General features: G+C 53.3%; 4 protein-coding genes across 10 annotated transcripts in view; 3 read left to right on the forward strand and 1 right to left on the reverse strand.

The window, feature by feature from the left end:
* Positions 1-62: 62 nt before the first annotated feature.
* Positions 63-2105, forward strand: NR2C2AP (nuclear receptor 2C2 associated protein). Of its 2 annotated transcripts, none has more exons than XM_009193932.4 (5): positions 63-491; positions 635-725; positions 939-1044; positions 1116-1183; positions 1462-2105. In XM_009193932.4, exons 1-5 carry the CDS (start codon positions 454-456, stop codon positions 1582-1584), a joined length of 426 nt encoding a protein of 141 aa, XP_009192196.1. In that variant the 5' UTR covers positions 63-453; the 3' UTR covers positions 1585-2105. The 2 variants fall into 2 exon arrangements, with proteins under 2 accessions (XP_009192196.1, XP_003915269.1); XM_003915220.4 differs by having other exon boundaries at positions 65-491; positions 1468-2105.
* RFXANK (regulatory factor X associated ankyrin containing protein) lies at positions 1645-13199 on the reverse strand. 6 transcript variants are annotated; one of them, XM_003915216.5, is made up of 10 exons: positions 12898-13199; positions 12353-12493; positions 11331-11525; positions 6384-6467; positions 6179-6244; positions 5807-5907; positions 5194-5319; positions 4700-4766; positions 4188-4268; positions 1645-1862 (listed from the first exon to the last, which is right to left on the reverse strand). In XM_003915216.5, the coding sequence occupies exons 3-10, from the start codon at positions 11515-11517 to the stop codon at positions 1792-1794; spliced, it is 783 nt and encodes a 260-aa protein (XP_003915265.1). In that variant the 5' UTR covers positions 11518-11525; positions 12353-12493; positions 12898-13199; the 3' UTR covers positions 1645-1791. The 6 variants fall into 6 exon arrangements, with proteins under 6 accessions (XP_003915265.1, XP_009192199.1, XP_009192197.1 ...); XM_009193935.4 differs by having other exon boundaries at positions 6384-6464; positions 12898-13168; XM_009193933.4 differs by lacking the exon at positions 12898-13199 and adding an exon at positions 12767-12878.
* On the forward strand, positions 13036-24531 carry BORCS8 (BLOC-1 related complex subunit 8). Its single transcript, XM_031659737.1, has 4 exons — positions 13036-13366; positions 18802-18914; positions 19711-19775; positions 23732-24531. The coding sequence occupies exons 1-4, from the start codon at positions 13330-13332 to the stop codon at positions 23844-23846; spliced, it is 330 nt and encodes a 109-aa protein (XP_031515597.1). The 5' UTR covers positions 13036-13329; the 3' UTR covers positions 23847-24531.
* The window catches only part of LOC100997555 (myocyte-specific enhancer factor 2B), a 38446-nt gene continuing 36714 nt past the window's right edge, over positions 23732-25463 (forward strand). The window contains exon 1 of the mRNA XM_031659729.1: positions 23732-23842. Within this exon, the coding sequence (XP_031515589.1) occupies positions 23821-23842 (22 nt within the window). The 5' untranslated portion in view covers positions 23732-23820. The remainder of the gene's footprint in view (positions 23843-25463) is intronic.

Genomic DNA, 25463 nt, shown 5'->3' on the forward strand with positions numbered 1-25463 from the left:
TAAGAAGCGAGCATGAAGGGGCGGGGTCGAATCAAGCCCCGCCCCAGGAGCGGCTACTGTGGGCACCGGATTTACAACACGCATGCGCCGAGCCCACGCGGTTCCGGGTCCCAACATTTGGCTCCAAGAGCTCTGTTCGCAGAGAAACAGATTCGCACAAAAAGCCACCGCCCCCGAAACCCGCGGGAAATCTGTTTCCTTTGAGAGGCCCGGCCTCCGGTCATTGGCGGTTTCCCTGATCCTCTCTCCCAAATCTTCCGGCAGGAGATTGATCGAGGCGACTTTTAGGACTGGGGTGGGCGAAGGAGTGGCGGGTCTCCTCCCAAGTTACAGGTGAGGACGTGCAGGCCAAGGCGTAGCCGAGATCGAGCCGCCCTGTGGCTTGAGGAGGCGCCGGGATTCGAACCAAGGCTGTGCCCAATCCTAAGCCCTGCGAGGTCTTGTGGAACCGACATGACCCACTCTTTGGTTTGTCCAGAGACAGTGAGCAGGTAAGAGTCTGTGGGGACAGGCAGTGGCGAAGCCCTAAGCCTGGGGTCGAGCCCTCAGTGGACAGAGCTGTGGAGGTCAGGCCCTCCGCGGAGCTGAGAGCTGGTCTCAGCCCCTCTTTTTGCCCTGATCCTGGTGCCTCCAGGGTGAGTTCGGTGCTGAATCGCAACACCCGGCAGTTTGGAAAAAAACATCTTTTCGACCAGGATGAGGAGACATGTTGGAACTCAGACCAGGTGAGGCTCCTCCCTCGACCCTTCATCTCTGGGGTGATTCAGATTCAGATTTCATGGCTTGAGAACGTCAGGGGGTCCCCATAGGTGGCCAGGAAAGGAACAAGTGCCGAATTTCTCTCTTCTCCCCCTCAACAAGGACTGTGTGAATGAGATAGGCATAGCAGGGCCCTGCCTGCAGTGAGCTTGTGCCTCAGTTTTCCTGTCTGCTTCCAGGGCCCCTCCCAGTGGGTGACACTGGAGTTTCCCCAGCTCATCCGTGTCTCCCAGCTGCAGATCCAGTTTCAGGGTGGCTTCTCCAGTCGCCGGGGCTGCCTGGAAGGTACTAGGAGGCCCTGGGTGGCGGGGGTTCCAGGGGTCACCCCAGACACTCATTGCCTTTCTCTGCTGAAGGTTCACAGGGCAGTCAGGCTCTCCGCAAGATTGCAGATTTCTACCCTGAGGACAACAACTCGCTTCAGATATCCTGCCCCTGCTTCTGGAGTGGGGTGGTCTGTGCCTTTGGACTCACCCAAACCTGAATGGGAACCCTGATGTGTGATCTTGAACACATGACCTCTAGGACGCCATCACTTTTTCTGTAAAATGGGGCTGATGACCACCTGTTCTGTGTCAGAGGCTTAGAGGGGCCTGCAGCTTCCCCAGGTTGCCCACATCAGTGGAGTCTGAGCTGGGTCTGAAAGAGGTGGGGGCCTGCGGGTGGGAAACCAGAAATCAACTGTTTCCCTTGACTACCCACGATCACACTTTCCCCATACCAGCTGCTGAAGTGGACCGGCTGAAGGTGACATTTGAGGATGCCACTGACTTTTTTGGCCGTGTGGTCATCTACCACCTGCGGGTGCTTGGGGAGAAGGTGTGAGACCTCTGGGGGCTGTCTCCTCCAGGAAGCCCTCCGGGAAGCACAGCAAAGTCCCTCAAATTCTGCACAGAAGGTTTATTGGTTTCTCTTGGGAAGAGTCCCCTCCCACCACCTGTCCAGGAGCTGCCTTTGAAGCCAGTTCTAGGTTTCCCCAGCTCTGGCCGACCGTTTTGTTCCCTGAGTGTCTGAGTCCCCAGCGGGCGGCCTTCACTCAGGGTCAGCGGGCACCAGGTTGCTCTGGAAGAGCTTGAGGATGTGGTTCTCGATCACCTGTTGCACTGAGATGGGGCAGGGAAAAGGTGGGCTGTGAGTTTGAATCGGGAGGGGCATGGAGGCACAGGCCAACCTGCGCTCTCCCCTTCGGGAACAAACAAGGACCCCTACAGAGACCTGCATTACAGAGCAAAGCTGGGAGAACCTAGGCCCCATCCCAGGAACCTCAACTTCCCCTAAGTTAGTAAAAATGCATTTTTATAGCTTTTCAGAATTATTAATATAAAAATATTTCTTACCAAGCAAAATGTGTGAATTGTGACTTTTATGAAAAGATGGGCCTGGGCGTGGTGGCTTACACCTGTAATCCCAGCACTTTGGGAGGTCCAGAGGGGAGGACTGCTTGAGCTCAGGAATTTGAGGCCAGCTTGGGCAACATAGCAAAACCCTGTCTCTACCAAAAAAATTTAAAAATCAGGCTGGGCTTGGTGGCTCACACCTGTAATCCCAGCACTTTGGGAGGCCAAGGTGGGCGGATCACTTGAAGTCAGGAAAGGCCAGCCTGGCCAACATGGTGAAACCCCATCTCTACTAAAACTACAAAAATTAGCCAGGTGCAGCCAGGCGCGGTGGCTCACGCGTGTAATACCAGCACTTTGGAAGGCTGAGGTGGGTGGATCACCTGAGGTTGGGAGTTCGAGACCAGCCTGACCAACATGGAGAAACCCTGTCTCTACTAAAAATACAAAAAATTAGCTGGACATGGTGGCACATGCCTGTAATCCCAGCTACTTGGGAGGCTGAGGCAGGAAAATTGCTTGAACCTGGGAGGCAGCGGTTGTGGCGAGCCGAGATCGCACCATCGCACTCCAGCCTGGGCGACAAGAGCGAAACTCCATCTCAAAAAAAAAATTAGTCGGGTGTGGTGGCAGGTACTTGTCATCCCAGCTACTTAGGAGGCTGAGGCAGGAGAATTGTTTGCCTGGGAGGCAAAGGTTACAGTGAGCCGAGATCATGCCATTGTACTCCAGCTTGGGTGACAGAGCGAGACTCTGTCTCAAAAAATACATTAAAAAGATTTTACAAATTAGCTGGGTAGACTGGTACATGCCTGTAGTTCCAGCTACTTAGGAGGCTGGGACAGGAGGACGGTTTGAGCCCAGGAGTTTGAGACCAGCCTGGGCAACATAGCAAGACCCTGTCTCTTCTAAAAAAAAAAAACAACACAGCCGGGCATTGTGGCTCATGCCTATAATCCCCGCACTTTGGGAGGCTGAGGCAGGCGGATCACAAGGTCAGGAGTTCAAGACCAGCCTGACCAACATGGTAAAACCCCTGTCTCTACTAAAAATAAAAAAATTAGCCAGGCATGGTGGTGCACGCCTGTGATCCCAGCTACTCAGGAGGCTGAGGCAGGAGAATCGCTTGAACCAGGGAGTTGGAGGTTGCAGTGAGCCAAGATCGCGCCATTGCACTCCAGCCTGTGTGACAGAGCGAGACTCCGTCTAAAAAAAAAAAAAAAAAGCAACAACAAGAAAAAATTACTCAGGCGTGGTGATGAATGCCTGTGGTCCCAGCTGCTCGGGAGGCTGCGGTGGGAGGATCACTTGGAGCCTGGGAGGTCGAGGCTGCAGTAAGCTCTGCCTGCCCCATGCTCTGCCTGCACCACTTCATTCCAGCCTGGGTGATAGAGCAAGACTTTTTGCCTCGAAAAACAAAACAAAACAAAAACAAACCTCCTGAAAACAAGAGGGATGAGGAATGATTTCCATCCCAAACACAGTAAAACTCCGAAGGAAGGTGGGGGGATATTTCCTAAGCCCTCCATCCCTACCATGAACCCAGGGGGTCGGTTCAATGGGGATCTCCCCATTTGATGGATGGGGAAGTTGGGGTCCCATTGTGACAGAGGAAATGGAGTCAAATTCGGGTCTGCCTATGGTCCCTGTTCAAACCCACTGCCCGCCATGGAGAGGGGCGGCCTCCATGGCTCTGTGCGCTGTGGCCTGGCTGCCTACCCTTTGGTGTCCTCACTGCCAGGCCTCCGCAGGGGCCAGTCCTCCCACCTGGATGCCATTCTCCCTCCCTTCAGGTCCCCCAGAATCCTTCCCTGACCTCCCCATCCCAGGGCTGGGCCCATCTCACTTCTTGGGGTCTCAAGCTTCAGAAACATTCCTCCAGGAAGCCCTCTCTGACTTCCATTGGCCACTTTGGGGCTCTTTGATGAGAAGCCCCTCTTTGGGCCTCTCCATGCCTATGTGTCCCCCATCATGGCCCCAGTCACTGACACCCATTGTCCTCCCTACCCCAGCACATGCGGAGCCCCAGGAGTCAGGACTGGGATGTGCCCAGGCGGGACCCCATTCCTGCCCTGTGTGTCTCAGGCCGACCTTTCCGGTATCCCAGGGCCACGGCAAGGTCCATCGGGGTGTAGCCAGAGTCGGCTTCGGTGGTGAGGTCAGCACCGCGGGCTGCAAGGGAGATGGGAGGGTGCTAGAGGGTGGGGCCTGGGAGCCCAGAATGGGGTCTGGGGACCTGGGAGATCCCATGGCACCCCTCATTCCCCACAATGCAGTCGTGGGTCTGCCTATCGCCCATGTGGCCTTTTGACAAGAGTGCAACCTCTGCTATCTCGGTCTCCACTGAAGAACGTGGCTGAAGGGTCTCTGAGCCATGGAGGATGGAGGTGCTCAGCCTCTGGGCCAGATCCTAGACCCAGACCCTGACTCCCGTGTGGTCCTACCACCTCCTCCCCTCTGATCCACCCTCCGAGAAGAGCAGGCAGTGACCACCTGCTCCAATAACTCTTCAAGCAATGCTCGGGCGTCTCCCTACCCTCAGGATCCCCGCAGGGCCTGCTGGAGCGCTGGGGCCCTTGGGGCCAGTCCCGACTCCCACTCACCCAGCAAGGCCTCAACGCATTTCACGTGGTTCCCACGCACAGCGTACAGCAGCGGCGTCCCTCCATTCTGTTGTGGGTAGGGGCAGGAAAAACCAAAGGTTTACCTCTTCCTCATTCTCACAATGCCTTGTACTCTCTGGCCTCCAATAGAATATGGTTCCTCCTCCTGCTCATCACTGGGCCCATCTCACTTTTTGGGGTCTTAAGCTTAGACACCTTCCTCCAGGAAGCCCTCTCTGACTTCCCTTGGCCACACGGGGCTCTTGCAGCCACCTGTGCATCTGTCATCATAGCGCAATTCACTGCATCTCAGCTGCCTGTTTCCATGTCTGCCTTCCCCACATGGGGAGCTCTGCTCTGTGAGGCTGGGAATGGGGCTGTCTCGTGTTCTTGGCACCCAGAGCAGGCCTGCACCTTTCAGGTGCTCTGTGAATGTTTGAGGCAGGAATGAAGGCCCGGAGGCTGAGAGGTCCCGGGGGAGGGCAGTCCCTCACCCAGTCATAGATGTTGATGTCCACGTCACGCTCCAGCAACAGCCCCACAATGTCTGTATAGCCGCCAGTGCTGGCCAACGACAGGGCGCTCTCTCGCTCTTTGGCCAGGATGTGGGGGTCGGCACCCTGCAAGGAGAAGAAGGGGCAGTGGTGGGATGGGTTGGGGCATACCCAGGAATCCTGGGGTACCCACAGCAGCTGCATCTTTTTTTTTTTTTTTTTGGAGACGGAGTCTCGCTCTGTTGCCCAGGCTGGAGTGCAGTGGCACGATCTCGGCTCACTGCAACCTCCACCTCCTGGGTTCATGCAATTCTCCCACCTCAGCCTCCAGAGTACCTGGGATTACAGGTGCCCGCCACGACGCCTGGCTAATTTTTGTATTTTTTTAGTAGAGACAGGGTTTCACCCATGTTGGCCGGGCTGGTCTTGAACTCCTGACCTCAAGTGATCTGCCCGCCTCAGCCTCCCAAAGTGCTGGGATTACAGGCACGAGCCACCACACCCAGCCAGCAGCCGCATCTCAAAGACAAGGCACCAGCAAACACAGCCAAGAACCCAGCCCACCCTAAGACCCCCGGGAACCCCCCAGCTGCCCAGCTTGGCTGGGACGCACCCACTCCAGCAGGAAGCGAACGGTCTCAATCTCTCCAAAGGCCGAGGCCCAGATGAGGGGAGTGAAGCCGCGCTCGTCTGGCTTGTTGACGAGGTTGTCACCTGGCAGGAGGGGGCAGGCGATACCACCAGACTGCACCCCTGCCCCCTATCCCCAGTGCTGCCAAAGGGGGACGAGGTGGGGGGCTGGGGTTAGACAGGAATGAAGGGGAGTGTACGTCGATGGACATACATGGACAAGGTCACACAGACAGGTAGATACAAGCACACACGTGGACACTCACAGGTCACATCAGCGTCATGAGTGGGCATGGACACCCATATGCATACCACCTAGGCGCGGACATGCCAGCACACGTGTGTGGACACGCACCTTTCCGCAAATGCTCCTTCAGCTGGTCGAGCTCCCCCTGCGCTGCGAGCTGGTGGATGGACAGGGCTGGGGCAGGACAGAGGCAGAGTCCTCACTCGTCCCCTTGCTTCTCTGTGCTTCAGTTTACCCTCTGTCCACAACTGCTCCTCACAGGCCCTCCCACCCTCCTACTCCTCTCCTTGTTGGGGACCGTGGGCTCACTCACAGTCTAGGGTGGCCGGCAGAGCCGACACCTCGTTCCCCCGCTGCCGGTTGGTGAGAGTGGTGGAGTGCTTCAGGGAGTTGCCTGCTGGGAGAGAGACAATAGGCCTCAGTTTCCCCTCGGTAGATGTTCTGAGGCTTCAGGACAGAAGCCCATTTGGTTTTTTGCTGCTGTTGTTGTTGTTGTTGTTTGAGATGGAGTCTCGATCTGTCCCCCAGGCTGGAGTGCAATGGCGTGACCTCAGCTCACTGCAACCTCCACCTCCTGGGTTCAAGCGATTCTTGTGTCTCAGCCTCCCAAGTAGCTGGGATTATAGGCGCCCGCCACCACACCTGGCTAATTTTTGTATTTTTAGTAGAGACAGGGTTTCGCTATGTTGGCCAGGCTGGTTTCAAACTCCTGACCTCAAATCATCCACCTGCCTCAGCCTCCCAAAGTGCTGGGATCATAAGCTTGAGCCACCAAGCCTGGCTGTTGGGCTTTTTTTTTGAGACAGAGTCTTGCTCTGTTGTCCAGGCTGGAGTGCAGTGGTGTGATCACAGCTCACTTCAGCCTCAACCTCCTGGGCTCAAGCCACCCTCCCACCTCAGCCTCCTGAGCAGCTGAAACTACAGGTACCACCATACCCAGCAAATTAAAAAAAAATTATTTTGGTAGAGATGGAGTCTTGCTATATTGTCCAGGCTGGTCTCAAACTCCTGGGCTCAAGCGATCCTCCTGCCTCGGCCTCCCAAAGTGCTGGGATTACAGGCACAAGCCACCATGCCACTGCCTTTGGTGTCTCCCTGGGGTCTTGGAGCTACCCAAGGCAGTGCCTGGGACTCCACCATTCACTCACTCTACTCTCTTGAATACCTAGGATGCATCTTTCTCCTCCCTTCCTGGCAATGTTCTGGGCAAACAAGACATAGTTTTTGCCTTCTAGGGAGTCTGGGGTCAAGTAGGTGCATCAGAAATAGAGACATAATAAAAAACTTCAAGTTGAAATAAGTGTTCAAAAGAACTTAAGGCTGGGCACGGTGGCTCACGCCTGTAATCCCAGCACTTTGGGAGGCTGAGGTAGGTGGATCACCTGAGGTCAGGAGTTTGAGACCAGCCTGACCAACATGGTGAAATTCCATGTCTACTAAAACCACAAAATTAGCCAGGCGTGGTGGCAGATGCCTGTAATCCCAGTTACTCGGGAGGCAGGAGAATCACTTGAACCCAGGAGGCAGAAGTTGCAGTGAGAGAGATCACGCCACTGCACTCCAGCGTGGGCAACAAGAGCGAAACTCCGTCTCAAATAAAAAAAAAAAAAATTAAAAGCAGGTAGAAGAGGACAGAAAGAAGGGAGCACAAGGAATAAGTCCTTCTTAGGCAATGTGGTAACTGGAGGGCCTCCCCAAGGTGACACCACCGAGATCTTAGGAAGTCAAAGAAATCAGCTACAGGTACTGGGCACGGTGGCTCACGCCTGTAATCCTGGCACTTTGGGAGGCCGAGGCAGGCGATCACCTGAGGTCAGGAGTTCGAGACCAGCCTGGGTAACATGGCAAAACTCCGTCTCCGCTAAAAATACAAAAATTAGCTGGGTGTGGTGGCGTATGCCAGCTACTTGGGAGGCTGACGCAGGAGAATCGCCTTAACCCAGGAGAGGGAGTTGCAGTGAGTTAAGATAGTGCCATTGCACTGCACCCTGGGTAACAGAGCAAGACTCCGTCTCAAGAAGAGAGGGGACTCCGGGAGGCATCTCAAGAGTGGGTAGAGGGAAAAGGAGGGGAGGGGAGGGGAAGGGAAGGGAGGGGAGCCTGGGCAACAAGAGCAAACCTCTGTTTAAAAAACACAAAAAGGCCGGGTGCGGTGGCTCACGCCTGTAATCCCAGCACTCTGGGAGGCCGAGACAGGAGGATCACGAGGTCAGGAGATCGAGACCATCCTGGCTAACACGGTGAAACCCCGTCTCTACTAAAAATACAAAAAATTAGCCAGGCATGGTGGCGGGTGCCTGTAGTCCCAGCTACTCGGGAGGCTGAGGCAGGAGAATGACATGAACCCGGGAGGCGGAGCTTGCAGTGAGCTGAGATCCGGCCACTGCACTCCAGCCTGGGCGACAGAGCGAAACTCCGTCTCAAACGTCTACACGACGCTCTCACAAAAAAAACAAAAATGAACTGTAGTCCCAGCTACTCAGGAGGCTGAGGCAGGAGAATGGCATGAACCCAGGAGGCAGAGCTTTCAGTGAGCTGAGATTGCGCCACTGCACTCCAGCCTGGGCGACAGAGCGACACTCCATCTCAAAAAAAAAAAAAAAAAAACCGGGAGGCGGGAAGGGAGGGGAGGGGAGGGGAGGGGAGTTAGCTATAGGAAGAAGTGTAGGAAGAGCATTCCAGACAGGAGTGGCAGCAACAAAGGTTGTGGGAGGGAACTAAATTAGGCATACTCTTGGACTCTAATCAAAAATAAATCCTCAGTTCCTCAGTAAGTAAAACAGGATGACCATCTGATCCAGCAGTTTCACTCCTAGCTATCTACCCTCAAAGAGTTAAAAACAGGTGTGGGCCAGGCCCAGTGGCTCAAGCCTGTAATCCCAGCACTTTGGGAGGCCGAGACAGGTGGATCACGAGGTCAGGAGATGGAGACCATCCTGGCTAACCCGGTGAAACCCAGTCTCTACTGAAAAACACAAAAAACTAGCCAGGCGAGGTGGTGGGCGCCTATAGTCCCAGCTACTCAGGAGGCTGAGGCAGGAGAATGGCGTGAACCCAGGAGGCGGAGATTGCAGTGAGCTGAGATCCGGCCACTGCACTCCAGCCTGGGCGACAGAGCGAGACTCCGTCTCAAAAAAAAAAAAAAAAAAAAAAAAAAAAGGGTGGAAGGGCCAGGCACTGTGGCTCACGCCTGTAATCCCAGCACTTCGGGAAGTGGAGGCTGGCAGATCACTTGAGCCCAGGAGTTGGAGACCAGCCTGGGCAACATGGCAAAACCCCATCTCTACAAAAAATACAAAAATTAGCTGGGCATGGTGGTACACGCCTGTAAACCAGCTACTTGAGAGGTAGCTGGATTCTCGTGAGGCACGAGAATCGCTTGAACCTGGGAGGCGGAGGTTGCAGTGAGTCGAGATCGCACCACTGCACTCCAGCCTGGGCGACAGAGTGAGACTCGGTCTCAAAGGAAAAAAAAAAAAGGAAGGAAGTGCTGATCCATGCTATGATGTGGATGAACTCTGAAAACGTGATGCTGAGTGAGAGGGGCCAGACACAAAAGGCCACATAGTGTTATGATCCCACTGGTACGAAATGCCCAGAACAGGAAAATCTAAATAGATAGAAAAGCAGATTGGTTGCCAGGGATGGGTGGAAGGAGATTGGAGAGGGACTGTTATGGTATGGGGTTTCCTTTTGGGGTGATGAAACTATTCTAGATAGGCCAGGCGTGGTGGCTCACCCCTCTAATCCAAGCAGTTTGAGAGGCTGTGGCGGGCGGATCAATGAGGTCAGGAGTTCAAGACCAGCATGGCTGATACGGTGAAACCCCATCTCTACTAAAAAAACAAAAAATTAGCTGGGCATGGTGGTGCGTTCCTGTAATTGCAGCTACTTGGAAGGCTGAGGCAGGAGAACTGCTTGAACTGGGACCCAGGAGGTGGAGGCTGCAGTGAGCCAAGATCAAGCCACTGCACTCCAGCCTGGGCTACAGAGCGAGATTCTGTCTCAAAAAACAAAAAGGCAAGGCGCGGTGGCTCATACCTGTAATCCCAGCACTTTGGGAGGCTGAGGGGGGTGGATCACCTAAGGTCGGGAGTACAAGACCAGCCTGACCAACATGGAGAAACCCTGTCTCTACTAAAAATACAAAATTAGCCAGGCATGGTGGTGCATACCTGTAATCCCAGCTACTTAGGAGGCTGAGGCAGGAGAATCGCTTGAACCTAGGAGGCGGCGGTTGTGGTGAGCCGAGATCGTGCCATTGCACTCCAGCCTGGGTAACAACAGTGAAACTCCGTCTCAAAAAAAAAAAAAAAAAAAAAGAAAAGAAAATATTCTAGATAGAGGTGGTGGTTACGCAACACTGTGAATGTACTTACTGATACTGAATGGTACTGCAATCCTGGCTTAAATGGCAAACTTTTATGTTATGTATAGTTTATCACAACAAAAAAATATATACAAAGTTGTAAAAAAAAAAAAAAAAAAAAGAAACAAACCCTTCCTGAATGGGGAAGACACGTCCTATTAGTGGGTCATAAAGACAGAGGTCCCGGCCAGGCATGGTTGCTCACACCTGTAAATCCCAGCACTTTGGGAGGCTGAGGCGGGAGGATCGCTTCAGGCCGGGAGTTCAAGACCCGCCTGGGCAACATGGTGAGACCCTGCCTCTCAATTAAACAAAAAAAGAAAAAAATTAGCCAGGTGTGGTTGCATGCCTATACTCCCAGCTACTAGGGAGCTGAGTGAGGTAGGAGGATAGCTTGAGCCCAGGAAGTTGAGGCTGCAGTGAACTATGATCTCGTCACTGCACTCCAGCCTTGGTAACAGAGCGAGAACCTATATCAAAAAGCAAAAACAGGCTGGGCACAGTGGCTCACGCCTGTAATCCCAGCACTTTGGGAGGCCGAGGTGGGCGGATCACCTGAGGTCAGGAGTTCAAGACCAGCTTGGACAACATGGTGAAACGCCGTCTCTACTAAAAATACCAAAAACATTAGCCGGGCATAGTGGTAGGAGCCTGTAATCCCAGCTACTCGGTAGGCTGAGACAGGAGAATCAGTTGAACCCAGGAGGCGGAGGTTGCAGTGAGCTGAGATCGTGCCATTGCACTCCAGCGTGGGCAACAAGAGTAAAACTCCGTCTCAAAAAACAACAAAACAACAACAAAAAAACGAAAGCAAGACAAAAGTTCCATCTGGGGCCTGACAATCCATCGTGATGGAATCCCAGAGGGCCAATCCCAGAGGAGGTATCCTACCCTGTGGAGAGGAAACACTGGCATCCGGTTCGGGATTCACAGGCTCGGGGGTGCAGGGGAAGAGACTGAGGACCACAGTGTCTGAGCCATCTGCAGCCTCTTCTCCGGGGTCTTCAGGGTCCCCAAGTTCTGAGGCAGGGGGCAGCTGGGTCAAAATGAGGTCCTCTGCAGGCTGGGTAGGCTCCATGAGGATCGCTGGCGGAGGTGTCAGACGGGGAGAGATGACAATAATTATCAACAGCTATAATAAAGTAGGCACCGACTGCATACCTAGCCTTGCATTGTGAGAGTGGGTAAACTGAGATCCAGGTTAATCACCAGAGCCAGGGAAATGAAAACCAGAGTCCAACTGCTTTTGAGGTCTACCCTCCCCCACCACCAAAGCACCTGCAATGTGCAATGTTTAAAAGCCTGGGCTCTGGCTGGGCTCGGTGGCTCACGGCTGTAATCTCAGCACTTTGGGAGGCTGAGGTGGGTGGATCACAAGGTCAGGAGCTCGAGACCAGCCTGGCCACCATGGTGAAACGCCATCTGTACTAAAAATACAAAAATTAGCCAGGTGCGGTGGCGGGTGCCTGTGATTCCAGCTACTCGGGAGGCTGAGGCAGAGAATTGCTTGAACCCGGGAGGTGGAGATTGCAGTGAGCAGAGATCGCACCACTGCACTCTAGCTTGGGGGACAGAGCAAGACTCCGTCTCAAAAAAAAAAAAAAAAAAAAAAAAGCCAGGGCTCTGGGGTCAGCTGTCTGGGTTCGAATCCCTCAATTTATAGGCCGTGAGAACTTGGGCATGTGACTTAATCTTTGCGCCTCAATTTCCTCCACGACAAAATGTGGAAATGAGCCGTACAACGAATTACGTCTGTACATAGCTTATCCAGGGGTCTGCTAAGGGCGGAGCTCAATAAATATTCGCTATGGTTGTTGGGGGGGGGGTCCCCAGAATGAGTGAGGGCTCAACAAAGGTGTGATTGGTCCCATTCCCACCCGAGCTTCCCAAATCGATCCAGGAGGTCCACTCACCTCCCCACGAGCCTCCTCTGTGCCCCCGCGCCTAAAGCCCAGTTCTCTCAAAACTTGGGGGCCCAAGTCACAAACTTTTCTCTTCCAATGGATATAGCGGGAGGCAAGCTGGAGACTGGACCCTCAGCGCTCTGGCTTCCTCTGCCAGGACAGAAAGCAACTTGATACTCGACCGCTACCCCCACCCCAGAGCTCCCCCACTGCGCGTGCGCACCCCGCCCCCCAAAAGTGAGGAAGGGCCCAAGCAGTAAGTACTGCCTCTAGCCCTTTAAGACTTAGGGGAGGGCGTGGGTTCCGCTGGGTCCCTGGGAGGGCAGTTGCGCCTGCGCCTTCTTTTCCCCTCCTCACCGACTCCGAGGGAATGGGCGGGGCCTAATGGGCTCTGAGAATTTCACAGCGCCTGTGCCCGCTTACCTTTACCCCGCCCACAGATTTTTCCAGAGGGAGCCAATCGGCTCCGGCTTCGGGTAGATGGGCGGGGCTATCTCAAGAAGAAGCTGTAGGGGAAGTACGCGGGGCGTCTGGAACTTAAAGGGGCAACGTACCTTTGCCGTCCCGTTCCACAAGGTCCCTTCTGCGGTCTCAAAGACTTATAAGCAAGGGCGGGGGCAGAGGGCTAAAGAAGGGAGTTTATGCGGTCCGAGTGGGTAATGCGTGGAGGGCTCCCCCAGCTTGTCTCTCAGGGAAAAGAGGGTTCAGAAAGGGAGAGAGTTCTTCCCCCTCTCCTGCCTGGGTGTCCCTCCACCAGCCTCAGGGGCGTCGCGACCCCTCCTCACCGCCCCACACCCGGGTGTGCCTCCTTCCCTCCGTCTCACAGCCCCTTTCCTGTCCGCGAAGACTGAGGAGCGGGGAGGGCGGGCCCTCTGACGCCGGAACTGGAACCGTGCGGCGTCCAGTTTCAGCAGGGAAGACTTAGGTGGCCGTCCCAGCCTCCAGGCTTCCGGTTCCGTTTCCCGGTTCGCTCGGCCGCGGTCGCTATGGAGGAGCCAGAGATGCAACTCAAGGGGAAGAAAGGTGGTGCGGGCCTCCGGGCGGGACAGAGGGGGCCGGGAACTCGTGGAGGGGCGGCCTCACAAAGGCCAGGCGCAGAGCGACCGTGCGAGGAGCAGTGATTGAACTGCCGTCCAACCCCAGCTCGGCCGCTGACTAGTTTTGAAACCTTTAGAAAGGCCCCGTATCTGCTTTAATTACCCGTCCCCCCAGGATTGTTTCAATAATTCAGTAGCTGAGGCTGGGAGTGGTGGCTCACGCCTTTGTAATCCCAGCACTATAGGAGGCCTAGGCGGGAGCATCGCTTGAGCCCGAGACCAGCCTGGGTGACATAGTGAGACCTCGTCTCTAAAAAAATACAAAAATTAACTGGGCGTGGTGGCACACGCCTGTGGTCCCAGCTACTTGGGCGGCTGAGGTGGGAGGATTGCTTGAGCTCGGGAGGTCGAGACTGCACTGCAGTGAGCTGTGATCGTGCCACTGCACCCCGCCCTGGGTGACAAGTGAGACCCTGTCTAAAAAAACAAACAAACAAAAAACAAAACTCAACTATCTGATATTTGTAATGCATTGACAGAATCCCCGGGGTAAAGTAATCGCTGTGCGTGTTGTTTCCTTTTTTTTTTTTTTTTTTTTTTGAGACAAGGTATCACTCAGTCGCCTAGGCTGGGGTGCAGTGGCGCGATCATGGCTCACTGTAGCCTCAATCTCTCTGGCTCAGGCAATCCTCCTGCCTCAGCTTCTCCAGTAGTTGGGACTACAAGCGCACACCACCGCGTCAGGCTAATTCTTTAATTTTTTTTTTTTTTTTTTTTTTGACGGAGTCTCGCACTGTCACTCAGGCTGGAGTGCCGCGGCGGGGTGGGATCTCGGCTTACTGCAACCTCAGCCCCCTGAGTAGCTAGGATTACAGGCACACACCACCATGCCCGGCTAATTTTTTTGTATTTTTAGTAGAGTCGGGGTTTCACCATGTTGCTCAGGCTGGCCTTGAACTCCTGACCTCGAGTGATCCGCGCACCTTGGCCTCCCAAAGTGCTGGGATTACAGGTGTGAACCACTGCGCCCAGCTAATCCCCTATACTTTGAATCATCTCTAGATTACTCACATCTAGAGTACATAATACAGGCCTACACATCACTTCATTCACATGGATTCAAAGAAGTGCTTAGTGTAGGTCAAATTCAAGTTTTGCTTTTTGAAACTTTGTAGATTTTTTTTTTTTTTCCTGAGTATTTTCCATCCACAGTTGGTTGAATCCACAGATTCGGGAACCATGGATAACGGAAGGCAAGAGTAGGAGGCATAAGCCACCATGCCCTGTCTGTTATGCTCACTTTCCTCTTTTTTTTTTTTTATTTGAGACAGAGTTTCACCCTTGTTGCCAAGGCTGGAGTGCAATGGCATGATCATGGCTAACTGCAACCTCCACCTCCCGTGGTCAAGCGATTCTCCTGCCTCAGCCTCCCGAATACCTGGGATTACAGGCATGCACCACCACGCCCAGCTAATCTTGTATTTTCAGTAGAGACGGGGTTTTTCCATGTTGGTCAGGCTGGTCTCAAACTCCCAACCTCAGGTGATCCTCCTGCTTCGGCCTTCCAAACATCTGAGATTACAGGCATGGGCCATCGCCCCTGGCTGTTATGCTCACATTCAAAGTGAGGAGGCTTATCTGGTAAGAGGTCACACAGTTTGGAGGTGGCAGGTTGGGCTCTGCCACTCAGGGCACAGTGGTGAGATGGAGAGACTCGTGTTAGCCTCCTTTGACTCCCAGACATGCCTGGGTTCTCTCTCCTGAGCAGTCACCCTGGTGGTGGCATTGGATTCATCTCCGTAGCAAACCTTGAGGCAGGTGCTGTTATTCTTTTTTTGCGGATGAGGAAGCTGAGGCTCAGAGAAGCCCTGTTCTCCCAAATTCAAGCTTTTAGCTTTTCCTGTGAACATGTAACCTAATCAGTTGAAATTGGTATTAAAAGAAAGGAACAAAATGCCAAGGTCCTGAATTAGGTGGAGGGGACATCTGTTAAGCTTGGTAGTCAGGGAGGGTCTTGCACAGGAGGCGACATTTGAGCAGACCTGAGGGATGAAGAAGAGCCAGTGACGGAATGGTGTCTCTGGGTGGGAATAGCAGGTGCAAAGGCTTTGAGGTGACAGAGTGTTCAGAGCTCTGCTGTAATGAATAAAGGAGCGATAGGTCACATACAGGCATTTAATTTTTTATTTTTTTTTTATTTATTTATTTTTTTGAGATAGAGTCTTGTTCTGTTGCCCAGACTGGAGTGCAGTGGTATGATCATGGCTCACTGCAGCCTCCACCTGTCAGACCCAAGCAATCCTCCCACCTCAGCCTCCTGAGTAGTTGGGACTACAGGTATAGATCACCATGACCAGCTTATTTTTGTCCTTTTTTGTAGAGGTGGGATTTCACCATGTCTCCCAGGCTGGTCTTGAATTCCTAGGCTGAACCCACCCTCCTGCCAAAGTGCTGGGATTACAGGTGTGAGCCACCACACCCGGCGTTGGTCTCAAATTCTTGTCCTCAAGTGATCCTCCTACCTCGTCTTCTTGGGCAGTGAGAAAGTTATTTTGGGCAGTGCTGGGAGGTCCAACGAAGAGCCAGGGATGGAGGGCAAGAAAGGCAGGGAGGTCAGCAGCAGCCGGAACATGCAGGGCCCTATGGGCCATAGCAAGAAAGGTGGATTTTATTCTCTGGCAGGTGGGAGCCATGGGAGAGTTTAAAGCAAGGGTGGGAATAGATGATTTGTTCATTTGGAGTTCACCTCATCTGCTGCATGGAGATTGGACTACTGGCAGGAGGGGAAGCAGGGAGACCAGGGAGAGGGTGGGTCTGGCATCCAGGCAAGAGATGGCCATTCCTGGCTGTGCCTGGACCCATGCGGGCAGTGTGGTATAATAGTGAGAACAGGTGAAGCTAGAACCATTAGGATCTGCCCAGGGATAGGACAGGAAAGGCGGGCCCTGCTGGCTGGCTGGGAATGCCATTGTTGAAGCAGACCCTGTAATGATTTGTGTGCACTTAATTTATCAGGGCCGGGCGCGGTGACTCACTCCTATAATCCTAGCACTTCGGGAGGCCGAGGTGGGCAGATCACTTGAGGTCAGGAGTTCGAGACCAGCCTGGCCAACATGGTGTAACCCCGTCTCAACTAAAAATACAAAAATTAGCCAGGCGTGGTGGCGGGTGCCTGTAATCCCAGCTACTCAGGAGGCTGAGGCAGGAGAATCACCTGAACCCAGGAGGTGGAGGTTGCAGTGAGCCAAGATTGTGCCACTGCACTCCAGCCTGGACAACAGAGCAAGACTCTGTCTCAAAAAAAAAAAAAAATTTCATCAGGAGACATCTGCAGGGGAGAAGGGGAAACAGGGCATGGCTGGCTGGTGAGGAGGCTGAGTGAGGGGCACCTCAGGTAAAATCCGCAGAGGGAGGCCTCAGCCTGGGCCTGCACAGGAGCCCAGGGGGATAAGTTAGGCTCTGGGATGTTCCAGTGCCCAGCGAGGGACACAGGTTTTCATATCCCTCACTGGTGAGTGGCGGCTGAGGGCCTCCTGGGATGTGAACTTCCAGGCACTTTCGGGTCCTATGGGCATGCTCTGAAGAAGAGTCCCCGGTGTGGTCACGGGGGCAAAAAGAATGCCGGGAAGTGCAGTAGGCAGCAGTGTCCACTACCAGTGGGTTTGAGAGGGAAAGATGAGAAGAGTTCACCGGGGTCCGGGCACAGTGGCTCATGCCTATAATCCCAGCACTTTGGGAGGCCGAGGCAGGAGGATCACTTGAGACCAAGAATTCAGGACCAGCCTGGGCAACATAGCAAGACCTTGTCTCTATTTTAAAAAATGAGCCAGGCGCGGTAGCTCACGCCTGTAATCCCAGCACTTTGGGAGGCTGAGGTAGGTGGATCACAAGGTCAGGAGATCGAGACCATCCTGGCTAACACAGTGAAACCCCATCTCTACTAAGAAATATAAAATGTTAGCCGGGCGTGGTGACGGGCACTTGTAGTCCCAGCTACTCGGGAGGCTGAGGCAGGAGAATGGCGTCAACCCAGGAGGCAGAGCTTGCAGTGAGCCAAGATTGCGCCACTGCACTCCAACCTGGGCAATAGAGTGAGACTCCGTCTCAAAAAATAATAATATTGGGAGGCCAAGGCGGGCGGATCATGAGGTCAGGAGATCGAGACCATCCTGGCTAACACGGTGAAACCCCATCTCTACTAAAAAATACAAAAAAACTAGCTGGGCGAGGTGGCAGGTGCCTGTAGTCCTAGCTACTCGGGAGGCTGAGGCAGGAGAATGGCGTAAACCCAGGAGGCGGAGCTTGCAGTGAGCCGAGATCCGGCCACCGCACTCCAGCCTAGGCGACAGAGCGAGACTCTGTCTCAAAAAAAATAAAATAAAATAAATGAATGAAAAAACTAGCCAGGCATGGTGGTTCACACCTGTAGTTCTAGCTCCTCTGCAGGCTGAGGTATGATGATGGCTTGAGGCTGGGAGTTTCGAGACTGCAGTGAGCTGTGATCGCACCACTGCACTGCAGCCTGGGCAATAGAGCGAGACCCTGTCTCTAAAAAAAAAAGTTCAGTCAAGCTGGCCAGGCACAGTGGCTCACGCCTGTAATCCCAGCACTTTGGGAGGCCGTGGTAAGCAGATCATGAGGGCAGGAGATCGAGACCATCCTGACCAACATGGTGAAACCCTGTCTCCACTAAAAATATAAAAATTAGCTGTGCGTGGTGGTGCGTGCCTGTAATCCTAGCTACTCAGGAGGTTGAGGCAGGAGAATCATTTGAACCAGGAAGTCGGAGATTGTGGTGAGCCGAGATTGCACCACTGTACTCCAGCCTGATGACAGAGCAAGACTCTCCAAAAAAAAAAGTTTACTCCTTATGAACTCATCACACATTATGTCCTCTCATTTATGTCCTCTTTTTAAAATTTTTGTTTTTTTATGTTTTTTTGAGATAGAGTTTTGCTCTTGTTGCCCAGGCTGGAGTGCAATGGCATGACCTCAGCTCACTGCAACCTCCACCTCCCAGATTCAAGTGATTCTCCTGCCTCAGCCTCCACAGTAGCTGGGACTACAGGTGCCCGCCACCATGCCTGGCTAATTTTTGTATTTTTAGTAGAGATGAGTTTTACCATGTTGGCCTGTCTGGTCTTGAACTCTTGACCTCAGGTGATCTGCCCACCTCAGCCTCCAAAGTGCTAGGATTACAGGTGTGAGCCACCGCACCCGGCCTTGTTAATGTCCTCTTGAGTGAGCCCTGCCGTGACCACTTCCTCCAGGCTGTCATAGGCGAGGGGTGACCTAGCTGCTGAGGGATACACCAGATGCCCCCATTGCTCTGGCTGGACTCAACACTTGAGCAATGAGGAGGCTGATGCTTTGTCTCCCCACACCCGCCCCACCCCTACCACCTGTGGACCCTGTATCCAGTCACGGACAAGTTCACTGAGAGCGTCTACGTCCTGGCCAACGAGCCGTCTGTGGCCCTGTACCGGCTACAGGAGCACGTGCGTCGCTCCCTCCCCGAGCTGGCCCAGCACAAGGTGAGCTGGGGCCTGCTGGGAGGAGCAGGGGCTGTCAGGGCAGGAGTCAAGGCTGGGACACCAGTAAGGAGGCATGTGGTGGCAGAGCCAGGTCAGAGGCGTGGTGGACAGATCCGGGGTAGATTTTGAAGGAGGTGGTAAGATGTGTGTATTATTAGTTCATTCTCTTGCTGCTATAAGGACATACCCAAGACTGGGTAATTTATAAAGAGATTTAATTGACTCACTGTTCAACAGGGCTGGGGAGGCCTCAGGAAACTTACAATCATGGCAAAAGGGGAAGCAAACACGTACTACCTCACATGGCAGCAGGAGGAGAAGTATGAGTGCCCCATGAAGGGGGAGGCCCCTTTTTAAAACCACAAGATCTCGTGAGAACTCACTTATCAGGAGAACAGGATGAGGGGAACTGCCTATATGATTCAGTTATCTCCACCTGGTCCCTCTCACAACACACGGGGATCATGGGAACTACAATTCAAGGTGAGATTTGGGTGGGGACACAGCCAAACTATACTATTCTGTAACAGTTATGACCCGCGTGGCAAGGAGGCAGCCGTCTGATGATCTAAGGGAAGGGTGTGCCAGGCAGGGGGAACAGCCTGTGCGAAGGCCCTGAGGCATAGTGGCCAGGTGTTCACAGAAAGCCTAGACCTGTGAGGGGAGGAAATTGCAGGAGGAAAGTTCTCTGCATCCACCCTGCGGGCTCAGGGGAGCCCCAACCAAGAGAGATGGGAGGAAGGCCCTCTAGATGGGGGTGGCCTCCCTTGCCAAACATCTCCTGCGCCCCCTACAGGCAGACATGCAGCGCTGGGAGGAGCAGAGCCAGGGAGCCATCTACACTGTGGAATACGCCTGCAGGTGAGCACCACAGCCTCTCCGCTGCAGGGCCACCTGCTGCTGCTCTGGCCTCCTGGGCGTTCAGAGGCATCCCAGCCATCTGCCCAGTAAGCCCCACCCTACCACGATTAACCTGGCCAGGGCCCCAGGTGGATCTCTTCCCTGTGCTGAGCCCCTCCCCAGCTGCCACAGAAGACGGGGATAAGGACTCTGGAAGATGCTTCCGAGGACCAGCATTTCTGTCCCACAGCCAGGACCACAGATGGGCCAGTGGGGTAGATGGCAGCCAGGGGGAAGCCCAAAGCACAGATAAGGCTGTTTATTTTAAAATTTTTTTTGAGACAAGAGTCTCACTCTGTCACCTAGGCTGGAGTGTAGTGGTACGATCTCAGCTCACTGCAACATCCGCTCTCAGGTCCAAGCAGTTCTCCCGCTTCAGCCTCCCGAGTAGCTGGGACTACAGGTGCCTGCCAACTCGCCCAGCTAGTTTTTGTAATTTTAGCAGAGATGGGGTTTCGCCATGTTGGCCAGGCTGGTCTCGAACTCCTGACCTCAGGTGATCCAACTGCCTCAGCCTCCCAAAGTGCTCAGATTACAGATGCAAGCCACCACGCCCGGCTGGTGTTTCTTTTTGTTACTGAACCCTTGCCTCCTGCGCTTTGGTTCTGTTCCTCATGACTGTATTCCCAAGCCTTATTCCGGTTGCTTGGGTTGCCCAGTTGGCCTTGGAAGTTCCTCGACTTTGCACAGATATGCTGTTTGCCCCTGACATGGGCTGTAGGCCATTTTGGTGGTGGCTGAACGATGCTCCTGGCAGTTCCCCTGGTGTGTTGCTGTTTGGTTGTGTGGGCGAAGGTGCCTGGACAAGAAACCCTGCTGTTGGAGCAGCATTCTGCCATTGGCAGCCTTGGCCCCCTTGATGGGACAAGGTGTGACCAGACAGACAGTATCTTCCTTAGCTCAAGGAAAAGAAAAGAAATAGGAGTTTCTAGAGCCAGGCATGGTGGTGCACGCCTATAGTTCCAGCTACTCAGGAGGCTGAGGTGGGAGGATGCCTTGAAAGCAGTTCAGGGTCAGCCTGAGTGATACAGCCAGACCTCTTCTTTAAAGAAAAAAGAAATACAGCCAGGCGCGGGGGCTCATGCCTGTACTCCCAGCACTTTGGGAGGCCGAGGTGGGAGGATCACTTGAGCCCAGTAGTTTGAGACCAGCCTGGGCAACCTGGTGAAACCCCATTTCTACAAAAAATACAAAAACTAGCCGAGTCTGGTGGCACACACCTCTAGTCCCAGCTACTCGAGATACTGAGGTGGGAGGATCACTTAAGCCTGGGAGGTTGAGGCTGCGGTGAGTGGAGATTGCACCGCTGCACTCCAGCCTGGGCAACAGAACACGACCCTGTCTCAAAAAAAACAAAAAACAGGCCAGGCGCGGTGGCTCACGCCTGTAACCCCAGCACTTTGGGAGGCTGAGTTGGGCAGATCACGAGGTCAAGAGATCGAGACCATCCTGGCTAACACGGTGAAACCCCGTCTCTACTAAAAATACAAAAAAATTAGCTAGGTGTGGCAGCAGGCGCCTGTAGTCCCAGCTACTCGGGAGGCTGAGGCAGGAGAATCGCGTGAACCTGTGAGTCGGGCTTGCAGTGAACCGAGATCGCACCACTGCACTCCAGCCTGGGCAACAGAGTGAGACTCCGTCTCAAAAACAAAAAAAAGAAAAAAAAAAAAAAACCTGTGCTTTCTTCCTCTAGCTGTGGCATCTAATCCAGGAATCTACGCCATGGGTGGCTAAGCACAGTTCACTTTAACTCATTAAAATGAAATCAGGCCAGGCGCAGTGGCTCATGCCAGTAATCCCAGCACTTTGGGAGGCCGAGTGGGCAGATCATTTGCGGCCAGGAGTTGAGAACAGCCTGGCCAACATGGTGAAACCCCATCTCTACTAAAAATACCAAAATTAGCCAGGTGTGGTGGTGGGCACCTGTAATCCCAGCAGCAACTACTTGGGAGGCTGAGGCAGGAGAATCAGCAGACCACAGGAGAGCGAAGGTTGCTGTGAGTCAGGAGTGTGCCCAGTCTGAGCAAGTGGACTTTTAATATAAAAATTAAAATTAGAAATGGGGCTGAGGCAGTGGCTCACCAGTAATCCCAGCATTTTTGGGAGGCAGTGGGAGGTCACCTGAGGTCAGGAGTTTGAGACCAGCCTGACCAGCATGGGAGAAAACCCATCTGTACTAAAAATACAAAAATTAGTGGGGCGTGGTGGTGCATGACTGTAATCCCAGCTACTTGGGAGGCTGAGGCAGGAGAATCGCTTGAACCTAGGAGGTTGCAGTGAGTTGAGATTGCGCCATTGCATTCCAGCCTGGGCAACAAGAACAAAACTCCGTCTCAAAAAGAAAGAAAGAAAGAAAGAAAACTAGTAAATATTCAGCTCTCAAGTCCCACTAGCCACATTCCAAGTGCTTCTCAGCCATCTCAATGGATGAAGAACATTTTCATCACCACAGATGTTGCCCCAGACATCACTGGGCTAGGCGGGAGGCCAGCGAGCATTTGTCTATAATGAAATGTGTATTTCTTTTTAATTTAATTTTATGTATTATTATTTTTTTGAGACAGGGTCTTGTTCTGTCACCCAGGCTGTAGTGCAGTGGCACAATCACGGCTCCCTATAGCCTTGACCTACTGGGCTCAAGTGCTCTTCCTACCTCAGGCTCCTAAGTAGCTGGGACCACAGGCGAGTGCCACCATGCCTAGCTAATTTTTACATTTTTTGTAGAGATGGGACTTCACTATGTTACCCAGGCTGGTCTCAAACTCCCAGGCTCAAATAATTCTCTTGTCTCAGCCTCCCAAAGTGTTGGGATTACAGGTCTGAGCCACCACATCCAATCAGATTTTTCTTTTCCTTTTCTTTTTTTTTTGTTTTGTTTTGTTTTTTTTTTTTTGAGACGGAGTCTTGCTCTGTCGCCCAGGCTGGAGTGCAGTGGCGCAATCTCGGCTCACTGCAAGCTCCGCCTCCCGGGTTCACGCCATTCTCCTGCCTTAGCCTCCCAAGTAGCTGGGACTACAGGCGCCCGCCACTGTGCCCGGCTAATTTTTTCTATTTTTAGTAGAGACGGGGTTTCACCATGGTCTCGATCTCCTGACCTTGTGATCCGCCCGCCTCGGCCTCCCAAAGTGCTGGGATTACAGGCGTGAGCCACTGCGCCCGGCCCCTTTTCTTTTTTTTTTTTTTGAGATGGAGTCTCGCTCTGTCGCCCAGGTTGGAGTGCAGCGATCTCAGCTTACTGCAAGCTCCGCCTCCCAGGTTCACACCATTCTCCTGCCTCAGTCTCCCAAGTAGCTGGGACTACAGGTGCCCGCCACCATGCCTAATTTTTTTGCATTTTTAGTAGAGATATGGGTTTCACCGTGTTAGCCAGGATGGTCTTGATCTCCTGACCTCGTGATCCACCCGCCTCGGCTTCCCAAAGTGCTGGGATTACAGGTGTGAGCCACTGTGCCCAGCCCAGATTTTTCTTTTTTTAAGAGATGGGGTCTTGCTGTGTTGCCCAGGCTGGTCTCAACCTCCTGGGCTCAAGCCATCCTCTTGCCTTGGCTGTTGAGTAGCTGGGATTACAGGCGTGAACCGTAGTGCCCAGGTGTTTTTACTTTCCTTTTTTTTTTTTTTTTTTTTTACATCCCCATCATCAGTAGTAACGACTGAGATACTTTTTATGACATCTTTATACACTGATACCTTCTTCAAAACATTAGATGTTTCAGTGGCAGATAAGTGAATGTGCTATGTTGCAGACATCATTTAGTCATATCAGGGAAATCTAAAATGTAAGCCCATTGTGAGTCCTCGGGGAGACCCACAGAATCACCGAGGTACCCACCGAGCTCTGGTGGTGACCTCTAGTGCTGGGGCGTGAGACAGTTACCTGCAGGACCGGGGCACTGACCAGGCCTGTCCTCCCGTTTCAGCGCTGTGAAGAACCTGGTGGACAGCAGCGTCTACTTCCGCAGCGTGGAGGGTCTGCTCAAACAGGCCATCAGCATCCGGGACCATATGAATGCCAGTGCGCAGGGTCACAGGTAGCTCCTGGGACCGCCCGCCCCCACGGCCACTCTCAACCGCAAGGACTGTCTCAGCTGCGCTGGGAACCACTGCTTCTCGCTTATTAGAAAACTTTCTCTTTCCTCTTGTCCTGGTGTCTGGTGACCTCCTCTTGTCCTGTGGAATCTATAACCTGAGTTCAGTCACTTAATACCCAGGTCCTGAGCTCTGCTGTGTGCCTGGCCCTGGGCTGGGTGCTGGGGACATAGCAGTGACCAAGACAGACAGGCTCACAAGGAGACATACGACAACCAGGTAAACATGGCAGACAAGAGCATGTCAGATGTGCTGTGAAGAACTCCACGGGGCCCCTCCTGGGAGGTGGCGTGAGTGACATGCAGACAGAGACGATCTGGGGGCAGATGGAGTTCCACGCAGGGCGGTGGTGAGGGCAGATGCTCTGGGGCTGGGTTCCCTGGGAGTGTTCGAGAAGCACCAAGAAGGGGCTGGAGCGGGCCAGCTGGGGGGAGATGGGGCCAAGGAGATGGCAAGGGCCTCTCCCTGTCCCATGACCCAGGGCCAAGGGAGGCTTCAAGCCGAGGACCAGCGGTCTGAAAACAAAAAGCACTCACAGTGCTTGAACATTGGAAATAGAGTTTTTGAAGAGTAGCCCTTCTTTTTGTTTTTTCTTCCCATTGTAACTTAATAAATACGCTTATAAACACACTCATGTGCCGGAGGCAGGAACGTCGCCTTGGGATGTGTCTGGCTTCCACAGATTAGGGTTCTGGCAGGCCTGTCCCCCGCTATGCAAAAGAAAGCATCTGTGTTGCTTAACTAAAACAATGAGAATTGCAGAAAGAACACTTGAGTGTATGTGTAAGAATGGGAGTGTAGCAATCTTCCCTCAAAGGGTAGCATGAAGGGTTTATCTGGGCTCTCTTGCATCTGAAGAGGAGCGGTATTGGGCTTTTCTGCCATGGGTTGGTGTTGGCAGTTGGAACTAGACTTCACTGAAAAGTCATAGCTCTTACTATCAACTCAGGGTTTCCAAAAATGCTTTTATATCCCCTGTTTGTGCCTGCTGTTGCAAAAACGCAACATGCCCCTGAAAGACATTAGTAGCAGCTTGAGTTGCTGCTAACACCTCTCTGTAAGCCCTGTGGGTTTGAAGTGCCCAGTCCTGTGTGAATGAGTCCCAGATGTGGCCTCTGGAGTGCCTCGTCCCACTTTTAAAAACATACGTATATATTTTAAATAGAAACGCGGTCATGATACCTTCCCCAGGCTGGTCTCAAACTCCTGGACTCAAGCAATCCTCTCGCCTCAGTCTCCCAAAGTGCTGGGATTACAGGCGTGACCCACTGGGCCCGGCCATTTGTCACTTTTTTTTGGAGACAGAATCTCACTTTGTTGCCCACGCTGGAGTGCACTGGCAAGATCTTAGCTCACTCCAGCCTCCCGCTCTGGGTTCCAAGTGGTTCTCCTGCCTCAGCCTCCTGAGTAGCTGGGATTACAGGCGCACGCCACCACGCCTGGCTAATTTTTGTATTTTTACTAGAGATGGGGTTTCGCCATGTTGGCCAGGCTGGTCTTGAACTCCTAACCTCAGGTGATCCACCTTCCTCAGCCTCCCAGAGCGCTGGAATTACAGGCATG

This window comes from Papio anubis, chromosome 20 (assembly GCF_008728515.1).
Source record: "Papio anubis isolate 15944 chromosome 20, Panubis1.0, whole genome shotgun sequence".
Lineage (NCBI taxonomy): Eukaryota > Metazoa > Chordata > Mammalia > Primates > Cercopithecidae > Papio > Papio anubis.

Excerpts from the sequence above, each read along its gene's own strand:
- BORCS8 (XM_031659737.1), top strand. The coding sequence starts at position 13,330 with ATGGAGGAGCCAGAGATGCAACTCAAGGGGAAGAAAG. Across the intron at positions 13,367-18,801 it reads GCAACTCAAGGGGAAGAAAG|TCACGGACAAGTTCACTGAG; the intron begins GTGGTGCGGGCC and ends CCCTGTATCCAG. Across the intron at positions 19,776-23,731 it reads ACTGTGGAATACGCCTGCAG|CGCTGTGAAGAACCTGGTGG; the intron begins GTGAGCACCACA and ends CTCCCGTTTCAG.
- RFXANK (XM_003915216.5), bottom strand. The coding sequence starts at position 11,517 with ATGGAGCCTACCCAGCCTGCAGAGGACCTCATTTTGACCCAGCTGCCC. Across the intron at positions 6,468-11,330 it reads CAGTGTTTCCTCTCCACAGG|CAGGCAACTCCCTGAAGCAC; the intron begins GTAGGATACCTC and ends TCTCTCTCCCAG. Across the intron at positions 4,767-5,193 it reads ACATCAACATCTATGACTGG|AATGGAGGGACGCCGCTGCT; the intron begins GTGAGGGACTGC and ends TACCCACAACAG.
- NR2C2AP (XM_009193932.4), top strand. The coding sequence starts at position 454 with ATGACCCACTCTTTGGTTTGTCCAGAGACAGTGAGCAG. Across the intron at positions 492-634 it reads TGTCCAGAGACAGTGAGCAG|GGTGAGTTCGGTGCTGAATC; the intron begins GTAAGAGTCTGT and ends TGGTGCCTCCAG. Across the intron at positions 726-938 it reads CATGTTGGAACTCAGACCAG|GGCCCCTCCCAGTGGGTGAC; the intron begins GTGAGGCTCCTC and ends GTCTGCTTCCAG.